The 14,143-nt window shown below is 49.1% G+C and overlaps 6 protein-coding genes across 6 annotated transcripts; 5 read left to right on the forward strand and 1 right to left on the reverse strand.

The window, feature by feature from the left end:
* Positions 1-88: 88 nt before the first annotated feature.
* Positions 89-1,260, forward strand: BDW43DRAFT_262812 (phosphatase PAP2 family protein; the record flags this gene model as incomplete). The annotated part of the gene is made up of 4 exons (XM_032040464.1): positions 89-262; positions 320-413; positions 469-808; positions 868-1,260. Exons 1-4 carry the CDS (start codon positions 119-121, stop codon positions 1,256-1,258), a joined length of 969 nt encoding a protein of 322 aa, XP_031904836.1. The 5' UTR covers positions 89-118.
* A 181-nt stretch (positions 1,261-1,441) lies between these two features.
* BDW43DRAFT_262814 (NAD(P)/FAD-dependent oxidoreductase) lies at positions 1,442-3,259 on the reverse strand. The gene is made up of 2 exons (XM_032040465.1): positions 1,879-3,259; positions 1,442-1,819 (listed from the first exon to the last, which is right to left on the reverse strand). The coding sequence occupies exons 1-2, from the start codon at positions 2,966-2,968 to the stop codon at positions 1,599-1,601; spliced, it is 1,311 nt and encodes a 436-aa protein (XP_031904837.1). The 5' UTR covers positions 2,969-3,259; the 3' UTR covers positions 1,442-1,598.
* A 386-nt stretch (positions 3,260-3,645) lies between these two features.
* BDW43DRAFT_151563 (uncharacterized protein) lies at positions 3,646-5,374 on the forward strand. The gene has a single exon (XM_032038451.1). The coding sequence runs from the start codon at positions 3,743-3,745 to the stop codon at positions 5,219-5,221; it is 1,479 nt and encodes a 492-aa protein (XP_031904838.1). The 5' UTR covers positions 3,646-3,742; the 3' UTR covers positions 5,222-5,374.
* A 606-nt stretch (positions 5,375-5,980) lies between these two features.
* optE (small oligopeptide transporter, OPT family) lies at positions 5,981-8,910 on the forward strand (the record flags this gene model as incomplete). Its single annotated transcript, XM_032046083.1, has 13 exons — positions 5,981-6,253; positions 6,305-6,538; positions 6,599-6,745; positions 6,800-6,998; positions 7,051-7,565; positions 7,619-7,840; positions 7,893-7,946; positions 8,010-8,091; positions 8,151-8,267; positions 8,323-8,507; positions 8,562-8,612; positions 8,677-8,796; positions 8,884-8,910. 13 exons carry the CDS (start codon positions 5,981-5,983, stop codon positions 8,908-8,910), a joined length of 2,226 nt encoding a protein of 741 aa, XP_031904839.1.
* Positions 8,911-9,245: 335 nt separating this feature from the next.
* Positions 9,246-11,426, forward strand: BDW43DRAFT_151635 (Zn(II)2Cys6 transcription factor). Its single transcript, XM_032038452.1, has 2 exons — positions 9,246-9,336; positions 9,428-11,426. The coding sequence occupies exon 2, from the start codon at positions 9,453-9,455 to the stop codon at positions 11,166-11,168; it is 1,716 nt and encodes a 571-aa protein (XP_031904840.1). The 5' UTR covers positions 9,246-9,336; positions 9,428-9,452; the 3' UTR covers positions 11,169-11,426.
* Positions 11,427-11,468: 42 nt separating this feature from the next.
* Positions 11,469-13,963, forward strand: BDW43DRAFT_262821 (uncharacterized protein). Its single transcript, XM_032040466.1, has 2 exons — positions 11,469-12,890; positions 12,945-13,963. The coding sequence occupies exons 1-2, from the start codon at positions 11,742-11,744 to the stop codon at positions 13,740-13,742; spliced, it is 1,947 nt and encodes a 648-aa protein (XP_031904841.1). The 5' UTR covers positions 11,469-11,741; the 3' UTR covers positions 13,743-13,963.
* The last annotated feature ends 180 nt before the right edge of the window (positions 13,964-14,143 follow it).

The raw sequence follows: 14,143 nt of genomic DNA on the forward strand, positions 1-14,143 counted from the left end.
GCGTTCTAAAGGCGGCGGCTGTCTGGCATGGTTGTCGTAAGCGCTTCAGCTTCATATCTTCGTCGGCTCAAGGAGGACTGATTTCTTATGAACCAGCGCATCAATTGACACCACAGAGATGCCTCGTAGTGGATTGTCCGCCGCATCATCCTCCCGCCAAGCACAGACCGGATTGCCTGGCGCCGTGGCTCGATTCTATCAGCGATCGTTTCCGGCGGGCGACTATCTGGCACTAGGATGTATTGTAGGAGGTTGGATCTTGGTCTGTCCCTTGAGTCTTGATTACGGAACTGCATTTTGCTAACCAGTTCACGTACAGATCCAACTATTTGCGACTCCATTCCATCGTCTGTTTTCACTTGACAATAAGGCCATTCAGTATCCCTTCGCGGTGGTGGAAAGAGTTCCCGTTGGTACGTGTCTCCCGGGCGGAGAAGCTGTGCCCTAGATATTCACGATATACTCTAGTATGGTCTATTATTTATGCCGGGGTCATTCCATTCCTAATTCTGCTCCTATGGGCTGCTTTATTCCGCCCAAATCGCTATAAAATCCAAGTAACCATACTTGGTTTCCTAGTCGCATTGATGTTGACGACGCTCCTCACGGATATAATCAAGAACGCAGTCGGGCGACCCCGTCCAGACTTAATCTCACGCTGTAATCCTAAGAAGGGCACGCCTGAGAACAAGCTGGTCACTTGGACCGTATGCACCCAGACGAGTAACCACATCCTCCAGGAAGGATGGAGAAGCTTCCCCAGTGGTCACAGCAGCTTTTCCTTTAGCGGGCTGGGATATTTGTCCTTGTAAGTTTGCATCCTTGAACTCCTTGTCCCCATATGATAACTGATGGTTGCATGTTCAGTTTCTCTTCCGGTCAAATGCATGTGTTTAGACCGAGAACTGATCTTTGCCGCTGTCTCGTGGCACTGGTTCCGTTTCTCTGCGCTTTGATGATTGCTATCTCTCGTCTTGATGATTATAGACATGATGTATATGATGTCACTTGTGGTTCTCTACTAGGTACAGTGACTGCATATTTCTCATACCGTCGTTACTACCCCTCTCTCCGATCCGTTGGCTGCGATATGCCGCACGATAAAGACGGGATTGCCGGCCCAGAGGGATTTTACAAGCTTCCTACCGACGAGGAACAGGCGATACAAAGGCCTGTGGCCCCAGCCCGTCAATGGGGAGTAGAGGAGGAGGCTTATCAACTTAGCGAAACTTCATCGTCACCCCGCCGGATGTTGTAAAGTATTCTCCTGTTTATTTCAGATTAGTGATACCCCTTGAGATATGCGTTCGGTTGTGTGCGTATTCCCCGAAACGAGTACACTATGGTATTTTGTAGAGAATCGAGCCAGGCTGTGATTGCAGTCTCTGGCCATCAGCGTATCATGCGGGAATCTTACTCGTAGGCTGAAGAGTGCATTGAGGTATGCTTGTCTTTTGTGTTTTGTGCCTGTCGCTACGCACAGAAAAGAATACGTAAAGCGATGACGAATTGATAGCTACTTGAGGGCTCCCAACAGATTGTGGCTACACCGCTAGAAAATTATCATTAACAGCTATCTATACATGTACTAGCACCCCTTATAACTTGGAAATATCCTTGTTCTGTACATTAGTCCACTCCTTCACGTCGTGGAAGTCCATGACACGGTTAGGTCCTCCGAACCGTCCCAGAGTATCCTTCCAATTCCTGTCGACAGCAATGTCCGGACTCCATCGAGTAAGCTTGTGGACATTCTCCGGAACCTTGCCTTCAATGGCATCTACAATAAGATTGCCGATTGACGGAAGGTATTTGAAACCTGGACGAGGCACTGGTTAGCATCTGTAAGCATGATTTGGCTGGTATGCAAGTACTCACCCCTTCCGGATGCCCCGCATCCTAATACTAGAGATGGGTGTTCAGGGTGACGGTCAATGATGAATTCACGGTTCGCGGTGTCAGCACACCAGCAAACCCGGGCGAAGCTGAATGGACGGTCGGCTAATTGAGGCATGGTCTCGGACAACAGAGCTCTGACTCTCATCTCGGCTTCCTTGGGAATCTGGGTTTTCTCAAAGGGGAGGCTCATTACATGGCCATCAGCAGACCTGACCATATTAGTGTACCCCGGATGCTCATCACAGATCTTAATCTCTCCACGCTCCTCATCAGGCTCGAAGAAAAACCCCCTCTCGATGTTAAAGATCACAGGCAAACTTTTGTAAAGCGCACGCTCCTCAGGCTTCAACTGGATATGGGCAAGTGTCCACGCCGTCGGGCGAAGCTGGTCTTTGAAATCCAAGAACTGTGCCGCACTCGCACCAGCACAGAGAACCGTCTGCTCAGCACGCCAGATCTTCCCATCGGCAGTGACAGCGCCCTTGACATCGTTGTTCTCAAAAATAAGCGTGATAACTCGTCCCTGAGCGCCCGTTACGAATCTCACACCGAGTCTCTCCGCTTCGCGTATAGCAGCCACGAGGGCGTTCCGGGCATGAGCCCAGCCAGCATTGGAGCGGATGTGATAGCCTCTCCACCCTGGAAAGTCGCCTTTGAGTACAGCGGGAGCCAATTGGCGGAAATCCTCGGGCTTCGTAACTTCAGAGAGATCATGCTCTGTTTCCGGTCTTACTCGGATTCCCAGGCGATCCAGTCCAGCGCGACTGCAGGCCGACATTACCACGCCGGTGTCATGGTAGTATGGTTTGAATAGAGGGTCGGTAGTCCAGCCTTTGAAGGCCTCTTCTGCTAGTTTTTCGTTGACCTCAATCTCGTCTTTTTTGCTGCTGTATTGGCCCGAGGAGATAATCTTGTTAACATCGTTTCCCGCCGAGATTGGCGAGGGCACGGGGTAAGGGTCTAGGACGGTGACGTTGGTGTATCCTCTGCGACCAAGGTGGAGGGCAGTTGAAGCGCCCCAGGTGCCAGCGCCAATGACCAAGATTGAGGAAGTTTTAGTGATAGCCATTGTGTGCTTTGTTGTTGTCGTTGTTGTCGCAATCGACGATGTTAAGTCAAAAGTCAGCCTCAGCAACAAGCTCGGCCTACCGTAAATCAAGGTGGTGGTTCCGAGATGGTCAAGGAGAGCCAATTTGGTGTGGTAGAGGTGTTGTTGAGGTTGCCATCTGTCATGCTTTATACGATCAACGGCGAGCCCTAGAATGAATCATACGAGATGTTGTAATCTGTCGGACCGATGGCATTGGAAGGTCCACGCGATCTGAACCGTTCGGTTTCGGCAAGGAAAGCTATCGTCGAGTATTTATTATCCAATGGGACTAGATAAGAAATCAATTTCCCCGCGTGCACTGTCCACCCGGACCCAACAACTGGATTTATATGATTGCTCTAAGTCGATAATTGTACGGTAATTATTATAATGTTTGACCGACCGACGTCGGCCATTGAGAACTTGTCGTATCGGTGCCCATGATTGATCCCGGCGCGTGGGGCAAGGCAGAAAGTGCGTGTGCTGAGCGCTCCTTGGGTTAACTAAAACTCGCAGAGCTGTCCTGAACCTGGAATAGGTTTAACCGACGATACAACATGCTAGGCAACTCTCTCCAGATGTGAGCAGCCTAGAGAAGCGGGTAACCGAGCAACACCATAGACAATTATACCCCTGCAGTTCTACCTGTATATTAACTATTCAACCCAATATCCGTCAAAACTTCTTTGGTTCCTTCACAACTGATCTTTTTTGCCCTCATCCACCCCCCTTCCCATCTCCCCCGAAAAAATCATGATGCCGTCGTTGCTTGACCTCCCCATGGAACTCTTGGTACAGATCATCCAAGAAACGATCCCAGTAGATTTTGAAGCCGCGGCGCTCTCTTGTAAAGCCATGTTTGCTGCCAGCGCCCCTTTCCGAGCGCAATATACCAGGCAACGGAAACGGTTTCGAAACTTTAGATTTTCGAGGAAAGTCGAAGAAAATCCAGAAGGGGCAGAGGAACCCGGCTTAGCCGACCATTGGGATGAAATTACCCAAGAAACAGGCATCAAGATTGTGACCACACGGGAGTTATTGGAACAGATCGCACTGGATCCCTCCGTGGCGCAATACATACGATTCATTGACCTTAGGGAGCACGAGGAAGATGAAGAGGCCATAAACGCCCTGGACGCCGAGGTACCTAGAACTCTTAGGGACTTGGTGCTTACCTCGCCCTTTATTGAGGCCGTTAGGGGCAATCCCGATGATTGGATTGGAGGAATTAAAGTGTCTGGGCTGGATGCAGACGTCTTTCTCCTGACCTTACTACCACAAGTGCGAGAGATAGCTTTACGTCCACGCTGGGATGAAATCGATCTTTGTAATGAACGTCTGTCATCGGTACTCAACCTGGTTACACACCGGGCCAATCACCCGGAGGCATTTCCCGATGCACCGTTGTCCAGGCTCTCCGTCGTGCATCCCTCCCGTGACATGGGCTACGAAGAAAAGTCCCCATTGACACCATTCGTACCATTCCTAGCGATCAATTCTGTGTCCGAAGTCTACTTGGGTAGCTGCGTCCTCAAGGACGACGGGTACACTGGATTCGCCTTCGTCCCAATGGTGGAATGCTACAGCGCAAACTTGCGGAAATTAAGTTTAGAATTCTCTGTCGCTGGCCCAGAGGAGCTATCACAGCTACTTTCGCGAATCCCGAACCTGGAGATTTTTGAGTTCTCTCATGAAACCAAGTGGCATGGCTGCGGTCATAACTGGAACGTTGGTGCCATTTTGGATACGGTGCAAGATACCTGTGCAAAGACACTCAAGGAATTGTCGGTGACAACTTACACAGATTGGGGTGATATAGGGGCCACACTGGTGGATATGACTCGTTTCCAAAAGCTGGCCGTGCTCGAATTGGACGTTGCAATGCTGTGCGGTCCCCCATATGATCCGTCGATGAGAGATCTGGAAGGGGATGAACTTGAGTCGGTTGGCAGTCCAGCCTGGCCCAAACTGATCGCTTTGTTGCCAGCATCCATTGAAAAATTCAACCTGTATCTCTCCACATTCGATGAAGATCATCTGAAGTGCATCTCACATTTGATTGAGGGCCTCTCAGATGCTCGGACTACAAAACTCCCCCATTTAGATAACTTGAGCCTTTATGTACGTATGGATTCTCTGAGGATTCCGGACATGGCACTTGAGATTTTGGATGCTGCGAAGAGAAGTGGTTTCTCAATCCTGAAGTTTGCCACATCCACCCCTCTTTTATGAATGCCTTTTTGATCATTGGATCCGGGGCACCCTCATAAAAGCGATCGGTGTTGTCATATAGATTAGGCTTTAGTCGTATACACTTTTAGAGCGGGTAGTCACGTGAGGGACATCCTTGAATTTGTGTAGTAAGATCTGGCAGTGACAAAAAAGGGTTTGTAAGTTCAAAGTTGTATTGCTGATTTGATAGTTTGAGAAAGACAATTATTGTCAGGTAATATCGAATCTAGAAATCTAGACTAATATTGTAAATACGCACTAATCCTCCGAAATTTTCACCTCATTTGAAATGTAGTAAAGAATAAAACAAGATTCTTATCGTAATACTCAACTACTCATATGTTCCTAGTCTTTTTCAGGTTAAGACTTCGGCTAGTTCCGTACCATCTTTCGCTTGGACCTTACCTTACTTTCCGTGTCCTATAACTATATCGGAATAGAGCCGAGCCCAACACCCGTTGTCTGCCCCCGCATTATAGTTCACGCCACTCGAGATCAACGAGCCGTTATCTGGGGAGGACCTTCCAAATATCCTAATCTCTTTATCTTTGATTACCACTCTTCTTTTGATATTGGCAAGCCCGAGTAGATATGACCCTTGGGTTGAGCGATATGCCGCTATATATAGAAGGCAAGTGGCCACCCTTAAGGCTAGGTAGGGTCTTTAATGTTCCATCTACCGTGGCCTTCTTTCCTTTTATACCACTACGCTTGTCCAAGTCACAACTTTAGTTTGCGTTTGCTATACTGCACGCCTTCATGAGTCGATCAAGGTCTCGCAGACTGCAGCATGCAGATGTCGAAGAATGCCCTCATGATCCAACCTTACAGGAGGATAGCGCTACCAAGAAGCCCGTGACGGCTGAGGAAGCCCTGGAAATTGCTATTGGAGAAAGTCAAGATGTCGAGTACACAATTGACTCGGATAACTCTCCCTACCTGGAGGTCCGCGCCAATGTACCTAATACAGATGATCCCACGTTGCCCATAAATACCTTTCGGATGTGGTTCTTGGGCGTTGTGTTTACCTTAGTATGTATTGATCCGAGTATTGCAATTCAACCTAGTACTGACGTCTCATAGGTCGGTACCGGTGTGAACCAATTCTTTTCTATGCGCTACCCCAGTGTGACAATCACCTCACTCGTAGCTCAACTTATAAGTTACCCCGTAGGGTGCCTTTTTGCGAAAGCGCTACCTATCGTGAAGGTCCGCGTGTTTGGTCGGGTGATCGATATTAACCCAGATCATCATTTCAATATCAAGGAGCATGCGGTTATCACGATTATGTCCAATCTTAGCTTCAATCAATCTTGGGTCAGTGTCTATTGATGTCAACCTGATTCTTCTGGAACAGCAATACTGACACTAGACTAGGCCAGTGCTATCATACAGGCACAGAAAGTATACCTAGGCATGCCGACCCCCGTGGGCTATCAGATCTTGCTGGCTTTGTCGATGCAGCTGTTCGGTCTTGGTCTTGCTGGGCTATCCTACAGATATATTATAGAGCCACCACATATGGTAAGTTGAGAACTGAACACACCTAAGGAGCTCCCATGGCTAACATCTGGTTAGATTTGGCCCTCTACTTTGGCCAATGCAGCTTTATTCCAAACCTTGCATAGTGGTGCAAACCCCATAGCCGATGGATGGAGAATCTCTCGGTATCGGTTCTTCTTGTATGTTTTCATTGGCAGCTTTTGCTGGTATTGGCTCCCCGGATATTTGTTTACTGGGCTGAGTACTTTTGCTTTCATCTGCTGGGCGACTCCAAGTATATCTTCATCTCAAAAAAAGGATAAGGATTGAACTAATAAACTGAACAGATAACAAGGTGGTGAACAACTTGTTTGGAATGACGACAGGTCTCGGATATATGCCTACTACATTTGACTGGAGTCAGATCGCCTACAATACTTCGCCGCTAACAATACCGTTCTGGGCACAAGCAAATGTCTTCGCCGGCTGGTTTTGCATTTTCGCTGTCACTGCACCGATTTTGTACTATACCAATACCTGGTACACTGCCTACCTACCTCTGACCGGCTCTGATGCGTACGATAACACCGGCAATCTCTACAATTCCACTCGTATTCTAAATGATAAAGGTGCGATTGACGACGCCAAATACCAGGGCTATAGTCCCATTTTCTTGCCTGTCACATTTGCACTGAGCTATGGGGTCGGGTTCGCCGTCCTGAGCTGTCTCTTGACTCATGTGGCCCTTCATCACACCAAAGATATTATCGACACCTTCAGGGGTCAAAATAAGAAGGACATCCATGCACGGTTGCTTTCACATTACCCTGACGTTGCATGGTGGTGGTATGCAGGTTTGACAGTAAGTAATGGCCAATCGCTGCAAAGACCAATGACTGTAATTAATTTGAAAAGGCCATCGTCGTGGCTGTTGCCATCATGGTCCAGTATGTCTGGGACACAGGACTTCCCTTTTGGGGTCTTTTCATTACCCTCGCTCTGGCCGCACTCTATGTGATCCCTGTTGGGACTGTGTATGCCGTAGCGAACCTAAACGCCAATGTTTTGACCGTGTTAGGTGAAATTGTTTCCGGGTACCTTCTCACGGGAAAGCCGCTAGTCCTTCTGATATTCAAGGTTGGATTCATACCTTCCATTCTGATCAGACTTGCGTTGACCAACCGATTAGTTCTATGCGTACACCGGTCTCAGTCAAGCAATGTATTACGGTGCTGACATGAAGGTATGATAGTGCTGAGCTCTCTCTTTGCATGTCTCTCGCTAATTGCCTTTCTCGAATCCACAGCTCGGTCTGTACATGAAGATTCCGCGCCGAACACTGTTTGCCGCACAGCTCGTTGCCTGCATTCTCGGCACCTTAACCCAAAGTAAGTCCTAGAAGCAGACCAGCAATCACGAACGACTGTGCTGATTGTCTCAATGATAGATGGCGTTCTATTGTGGATGCTTGGACACGTCAAGGATGTATGCTCAAGTGATCAGCCCGACAACTTCACTTGCCCTCAAGGGCGAGTTAACTATAACAGTGCGGTATTTTGGGGAGGTAAGGATAGTATGTCCCACTATGACCAGTACATGTCACTGACATCTGCTGTCAGCGATTGGACCCGCCCGACTGTACAATATAGGGCAAAGGTACTCTGGACTTCTACACATGTTCTGGATCGGTGCATCGCTCCCCATAATTACCTTCTTCCTCCAGAAAAAGTTCCCCAATAACCGCTTGCTGAACGCGGTTCATTGGCCAATTTTCTTTGCCGGAACGGGAAACCTACCACCGGCGGTAAGTAACGTTCGAGAGCACTTTGGATAGATTTCACTAACAGATGGCCTACAGACCGGTATCAACTATTCCACAGCATTTGTGGTTAGTTTAGTTTTCAACAAGGTAAGTCTATCGAGAAGAGTCCTACTAGATATGTCCTCCCGGTGGCCTTGTTAATAATCCATAGATCATCAAAGGTCGCAGACCGAATTGGTGGGCCAAATACAACTATGTGCTATCAGCGGCCCTTGACTCCGGGGTCGCAGTCTCTGCTATCTTGATTTTCTTTTCATTAGTGCTCCCTGGAGTAAGCTTTAGCTGGTGGGGAAACAATGTCAATAGCGGAACGGTTGACAGCAAAGGTACTCCGTGGTTAGAGCTAATGCCGAATCAGACCTTTGGCGAGAAGGTTTGGTCGTGAGGACTGTGTATGAGACAGTCAATATCACGGATCCTAGAACATGTTGGAAATGGACTAGGCCCACAAATATTGTAACGACGTGTTGCTGTATCCATACATCGCAGTCTCAGGCATCGCAGAGCAAATAGAAAGTGTTGGCCAATAAGCGTGGATTTCCCCGCGGGGACGGTGAAAGGTGGTCCTATTGGTGGAAACCTGCATGAACAGCGGATACCACATGATTCCACTCTTGGCCTTATCAATTGCGAGTCCGGTCCACAAAAACTTGCTCTCGATTCGATAAGCCTTGTTCCTCTTGTCATAATAGACCTAGTCAGGATTATCTTTATCTCCTCACTGTCTTGGCCACCTATCATTAGTCTCAAATACACAGCCATTGATTTGTTTCAGGTTCAGACCTTATTTGCCACAAGCCTCTTGGGCTGAGTGAGTCAAGCTACAGTCTCTTTATAGCGACGCTGCTCCTGCTCATCGGCATATTGATGGAGTTAGGAGGTTGATCTTACCCGAGAGACAGGCCATGTAAAGTTTCCTCCTATCGGATGCCGCGTAAAAAGGCTGCAGACCGCGTGGGTCCGGTCAAGACCCGGAGCCGTAGCGGCTGCAAAGAGTGCCGCGCGAGTCGAGTCCGCTGTGACACACAAAAGCCGGTCTGCTCCAGGTGCCGGGAGAGGGGCCTAGCTTGTTCAACGCAACTGGTCCTGAAATGGGAGTCGGAGTTTGCGAGCCGAGGGCTTGCCTTCGGTCGAGCTGGCGTTTGGAGTAAGTCGGGCTCTCAGTCCAAGACACTGCCTCCCTCGGCGTTCCTTTCATATGACGACCAGGAATGGTGCGACATTCCTCTCATTGAATCCTGGGGGTTCGTCAATATCGGTGTGTCGACATTCGAACAACCGGGCCAAGTCAACGTGGCATGTGATGAACTAAATGCGGTCGTGGTTCGCGACAAGGGGAAAGGAAGACTCGAAGTAAAGCCAAACTGGCGTGCGCAAGTAGATCTCACAAATTATGGCCCAAGTTTACAATTCTTGCCCCAACTTGCGACCTCTTTACCGTTATTTCCCCATGTCAATGGGCAAAACCAGGGACACCTCTTTGACTATTATCTTCAACAAGTGTGCCCCCGTACAACCGCTAGCTCGAAACTGTCATCGCCTTTTGCGTCAGCCATTCTTCCATTCTGTCTATCTGCATCACCGATCTTATTCAAGGCAATCCAAGCACTAGGTGCTTGTCACTGGTCTCGATTCGATGCGTCCTACAGCGTCACAGGGCTCCATCTCAAGTCAGAAGCTTTGAGAGGCCTCCGTCACCGGCTTGCGACTGAGGGATCCTTGAGTTGCTCCACTGACCCTGAAGTGCTGGCCATCATGATGATGCTGTGTCTTTATGAAATCGTGGATAATTGCGATGAACGCTGGACGATCCATTTGAAAGGGGCCAAAGACTTGATCCGTCTCCGAAGGCAACGGATGGCCCTTTCCAAGTCTCGTCATGTACAAGACCCAGTTACAGCTTTTGCAGAATTATTCTTCGCCTTTCAAGATGTCATGGGCCGTACTGCTTGCGGCGAGGAAGTTTTATTTGGAAGTGACTACTGGCAAGAGAACGAGCGTAACATCGATTTATGGATGGGTTGTAGCCCGGAACTTGTCTCTATCTTGTCTTCTATCACCGAATTGAGTCGGACCAGACGGCAGCTTTCGTCCGATTCTGCTCACACAGCATTCTCACTACGAGCTGCTTCCCTGGGCCACAAGCTTGAGAACTTGATCCAGGAAATCACCGACGATGAGGATCAAACTCTTCAATCTGCTGCGGAGCTGAAACGATTAGCTGCGGTATTATACCTGCACTGCGCTCTGTATGGAGCCTCACCGTCTACTCCGTTGGTTGTTAGTTACGTTCGGAAGATTCTACGATTAGTTTCGGATCTACTCGACTCTGGGTCCCTAGTCAGTATGACGTGGCCTATTTTTGTGGCGGCGGTGGAACTCGACCCGGCGCACGATGAGGTGTGGTCCGATGGTGAGACGATTGTGCACGGCCGGCCTCTTGTATTACGTGCATTGGCCGCAATGGCTGAATCAAGTGTCTCGAATGTTGCGCGCACGAGAGCAGTCATTGTCAAGGTATGGCAGGCCAGGGATAGTGACATGCTCAAGGGCTTCTCTGTTGATTCATTGGATGGCACGACGAGCTGTAACGATTGGGAATGGTATGTTGCGCCAATTAGTACTGCCATGAGCTTGGCATGATATGGGTACAACTGTCACGATGAAACGAGTTTATTTTGGAATCATGGCACATTTTTCTTGGGATATATATTCTCTCCTATGTTGTTATGTATCTAAACCCTTCTTAATTCAACAAGTTGTATGATCTTAGCCCGTAGTATCATCGCCCAGTGGTGTGGTGACATGGATTACGGGCCAATCAGAATTCCCAGACAGGAGGAGGGGCAGCGCGTAGTGTGATTCGCCGAGTCCAAGCGGCAAAGGACGTCAGCGCAACAAGAGCCAGGACACTCCATGTCCATCCCATCTAATGTATAACTTCTTGGATTCCTTTTGATCTGGGTATATTATTTACCTGCTTCCTCTTCTACTTCTGTTTTTTCTCAGCTTTTTCTCTTTACAAAATCTATACCGACAATTGCAAAACCATCCTATTCCTGTCGTCCTCTTCTCCTCGCGCCTCTTACACCCGTTGACACTGCCATATCAGACAGTTAACCGCCGCCAGATATCTGTAGTGGAAGACTTCATCATGTTTTGATTTCACTTTTACACGGATTTGACACGTGTTGGAGCCAACCATTCAATTACAAGATGACATCTTCGACTACTTCATCAACCATATCGCACAGTGTGCCGGCCCTGCCGTTCGCAAGTAAACTAAGTGAACAATTATCGCAACGGAAGGAACAATGTGAATCGGCGACCGATACGGAATCTTCAGGGAAGTCTACTTCACTTGGACCGCCATTGCGCCCTTCACCCAAGTCACGGTCTTTATCCGACGCGCCAAAACCTACATCTGCACGTTCCAACTCCGAAGAAGAGCGGCCATCGAGCAAAGATGACAACTCCCTTTCATCTCTCCCAGAAACGCCCCGCCGACCTTCTATGCATGGCTTTCCATTAACTTTTCATTCGAAACCTTCCGGACCCTCGTCCTTATCGAGCCGTGCTCCTCTCTCCCCAAAGCTTGACTCGTCTCACATCTACGGCTCTCCGGGCTCCGTTCTTCCTCGGCGCTCTCGTGGCCTCGACTTCTCTCGCGCATGTACTAATCTTCATCACTCTACTCTTGCCGAGTCATCACCGGACTCCTCACCGACCATTGGTGGACGAGGAATGACAATCCCCCAACGCCGTGGTTCGATTGGGTCAACGTCAGTACCCCCATTTTCTACGTCCGGGCCAGCGGATAGGACGGCCATTTCAAGCTCTGTATCTAGCGTGAACATGATGGAATCAGATACTAGTAGCAGTGAGGAAGACGATGAACCGATGGGTAATGATCGGGACGATATGATAATGAACACACCTCAAGCTAACAAGATGGGTGGTGGGATGAGTCCTTTTGCGGTGGGAAATGTGTCCAGTCCGGGCAACGATTGGATGGGTGGTTATTCACAGGCTGCGGCAAGCCTCATGAGCTTTCAACGTGCTCGCTTCCGCAAAGGACGCAGCAGACACAGTTCCAGCAGTGCTAGCGGAAACAGCTCGAAACAGAGCCCTGGCCCACTCTCTCCGCCTGTGGTGAAGAGTATTGAAAACCAGAATGGTTACTTTGGATCGCGTTCTAGTATAGGTGCTCGGCGTGAAAGTTTGAGTTTGGGCACTCGTGATCTTCGTCTCTCTGATCTGAGTGACGAAGGAGAAAACCGCGGCAACAGCCCAAGTACCTCAAACTCTGAGGGTGGGCCCTTGGGGGTGATTCGACGTGCTGTAACGCGCAGAGGTAACTTACTGGTATGTTCTTCCGCCCGAAGGTGACTTGAACCTTTATTAACGAGTTTCTTCTAGCCGAAAACGAAGACTTTCGCGCGTATCCGCGCTGCACTTATGGAAGAAGCAGCCCCTATCGAGGGTGAAGCGAAGCGGGAGGCAGAGGTCATTCGTCAGGTCCGCGAGAGCGAGCCGGATATTCCGCAAAAATCACCAAGCTTAGATGCCTTGTCATCAAGCAATCCTTTCCAGCCAGCTGATCTGGCGCGGGGCTTGGATGATTTGCCTGCGAAGACTGGAACCTCGGTCCCTGATGAGCCTAGTTTCAGCGAGGAGGCCCACCGACACTCTGCTGGCGCGGAGTTCTGGGATTCTTTTGATGAACGCTATCGCACTCCACCTCCGGCTCCTCTTCGACAAATGGGAACTTCGGTCTCCGAGGATGATCTTTCCATGGATATCACGCCATCAACCACAAGAGGTTCCGTGTCTGAATTTGCAAAACCCGTCGAAAGGCCAAGCTCACGTTGTTCAACGCCTCTTGCAACGCAGCCTAGCTCGATATTCGAGTTCAAAAGGAAACGGCGCCGTGACGACGACTTTGACCCTAATCTCTTCAAGCGACGAGCTGTATCCCCGAGCATGAGTGTGCAAAGCAGCCCAGTCATGCCTAATTCACCCGCGGTAAGGGAGACAGGCACCAGCATTTGGGGTCCCCCCAAATCTAATATTGGCTCCCTTTTCCCTGACCGGCCAAGCACCGAAAGCAGTAATCGGAATCCATCCACGACCGGGCATGCAGGTCATATGAAGCGGGTCGGTTTGCAAGGGATGACCGAAACGAACGATGGGTTCATGAACATGAGTATTGAATGACTGAACACAGTCACATCCAAGCGCTCTTCAGCACGGGCCGGTCTCATTTCCTCGTGACACCACTCGTGGTCTTCGTTCAAGGTTTTTTTTTGGGGTTTTTTTTTCACATTTCTGTGTTCATATTAGCGTGGAGCGGTCATATATATATGGGATTGGGTGTTGGAAATGCTTTTGATAATTACGTATTAAGGCGTCCAGTGGGTCCCTGTGGCAGGGTATTAATAACTTTTTATTGTTATAGCACTGTCTTCATTCAGCTTACAGATAACTCCTAATCAAAGTACATAGTCATTTTTCAATTGCATACCTCACGTAGCGAAAGGGTTGTAAAAGGAGAATAGCCGCGCTCTTCATTCCGACTGGCCACATGCGAGGTGCGGGGCGCTTATGGCGCTAAAGCT

Source organism: Aspergillus alliaceus, assembly GCF_009176365.1.
Source record: "Aspergillus alliaceus strain CBS 536.65 unplaced genomic scaffold BDW43scaffold_4, whole genome shotgun sequence".
Lineage (NCBI taxonomy): Eukaryota > Fungi > Ascomycota > Eurotiomycetes > Eurotiales > Aspergillaceae > Aspergillus > Aspergillus alliaceus.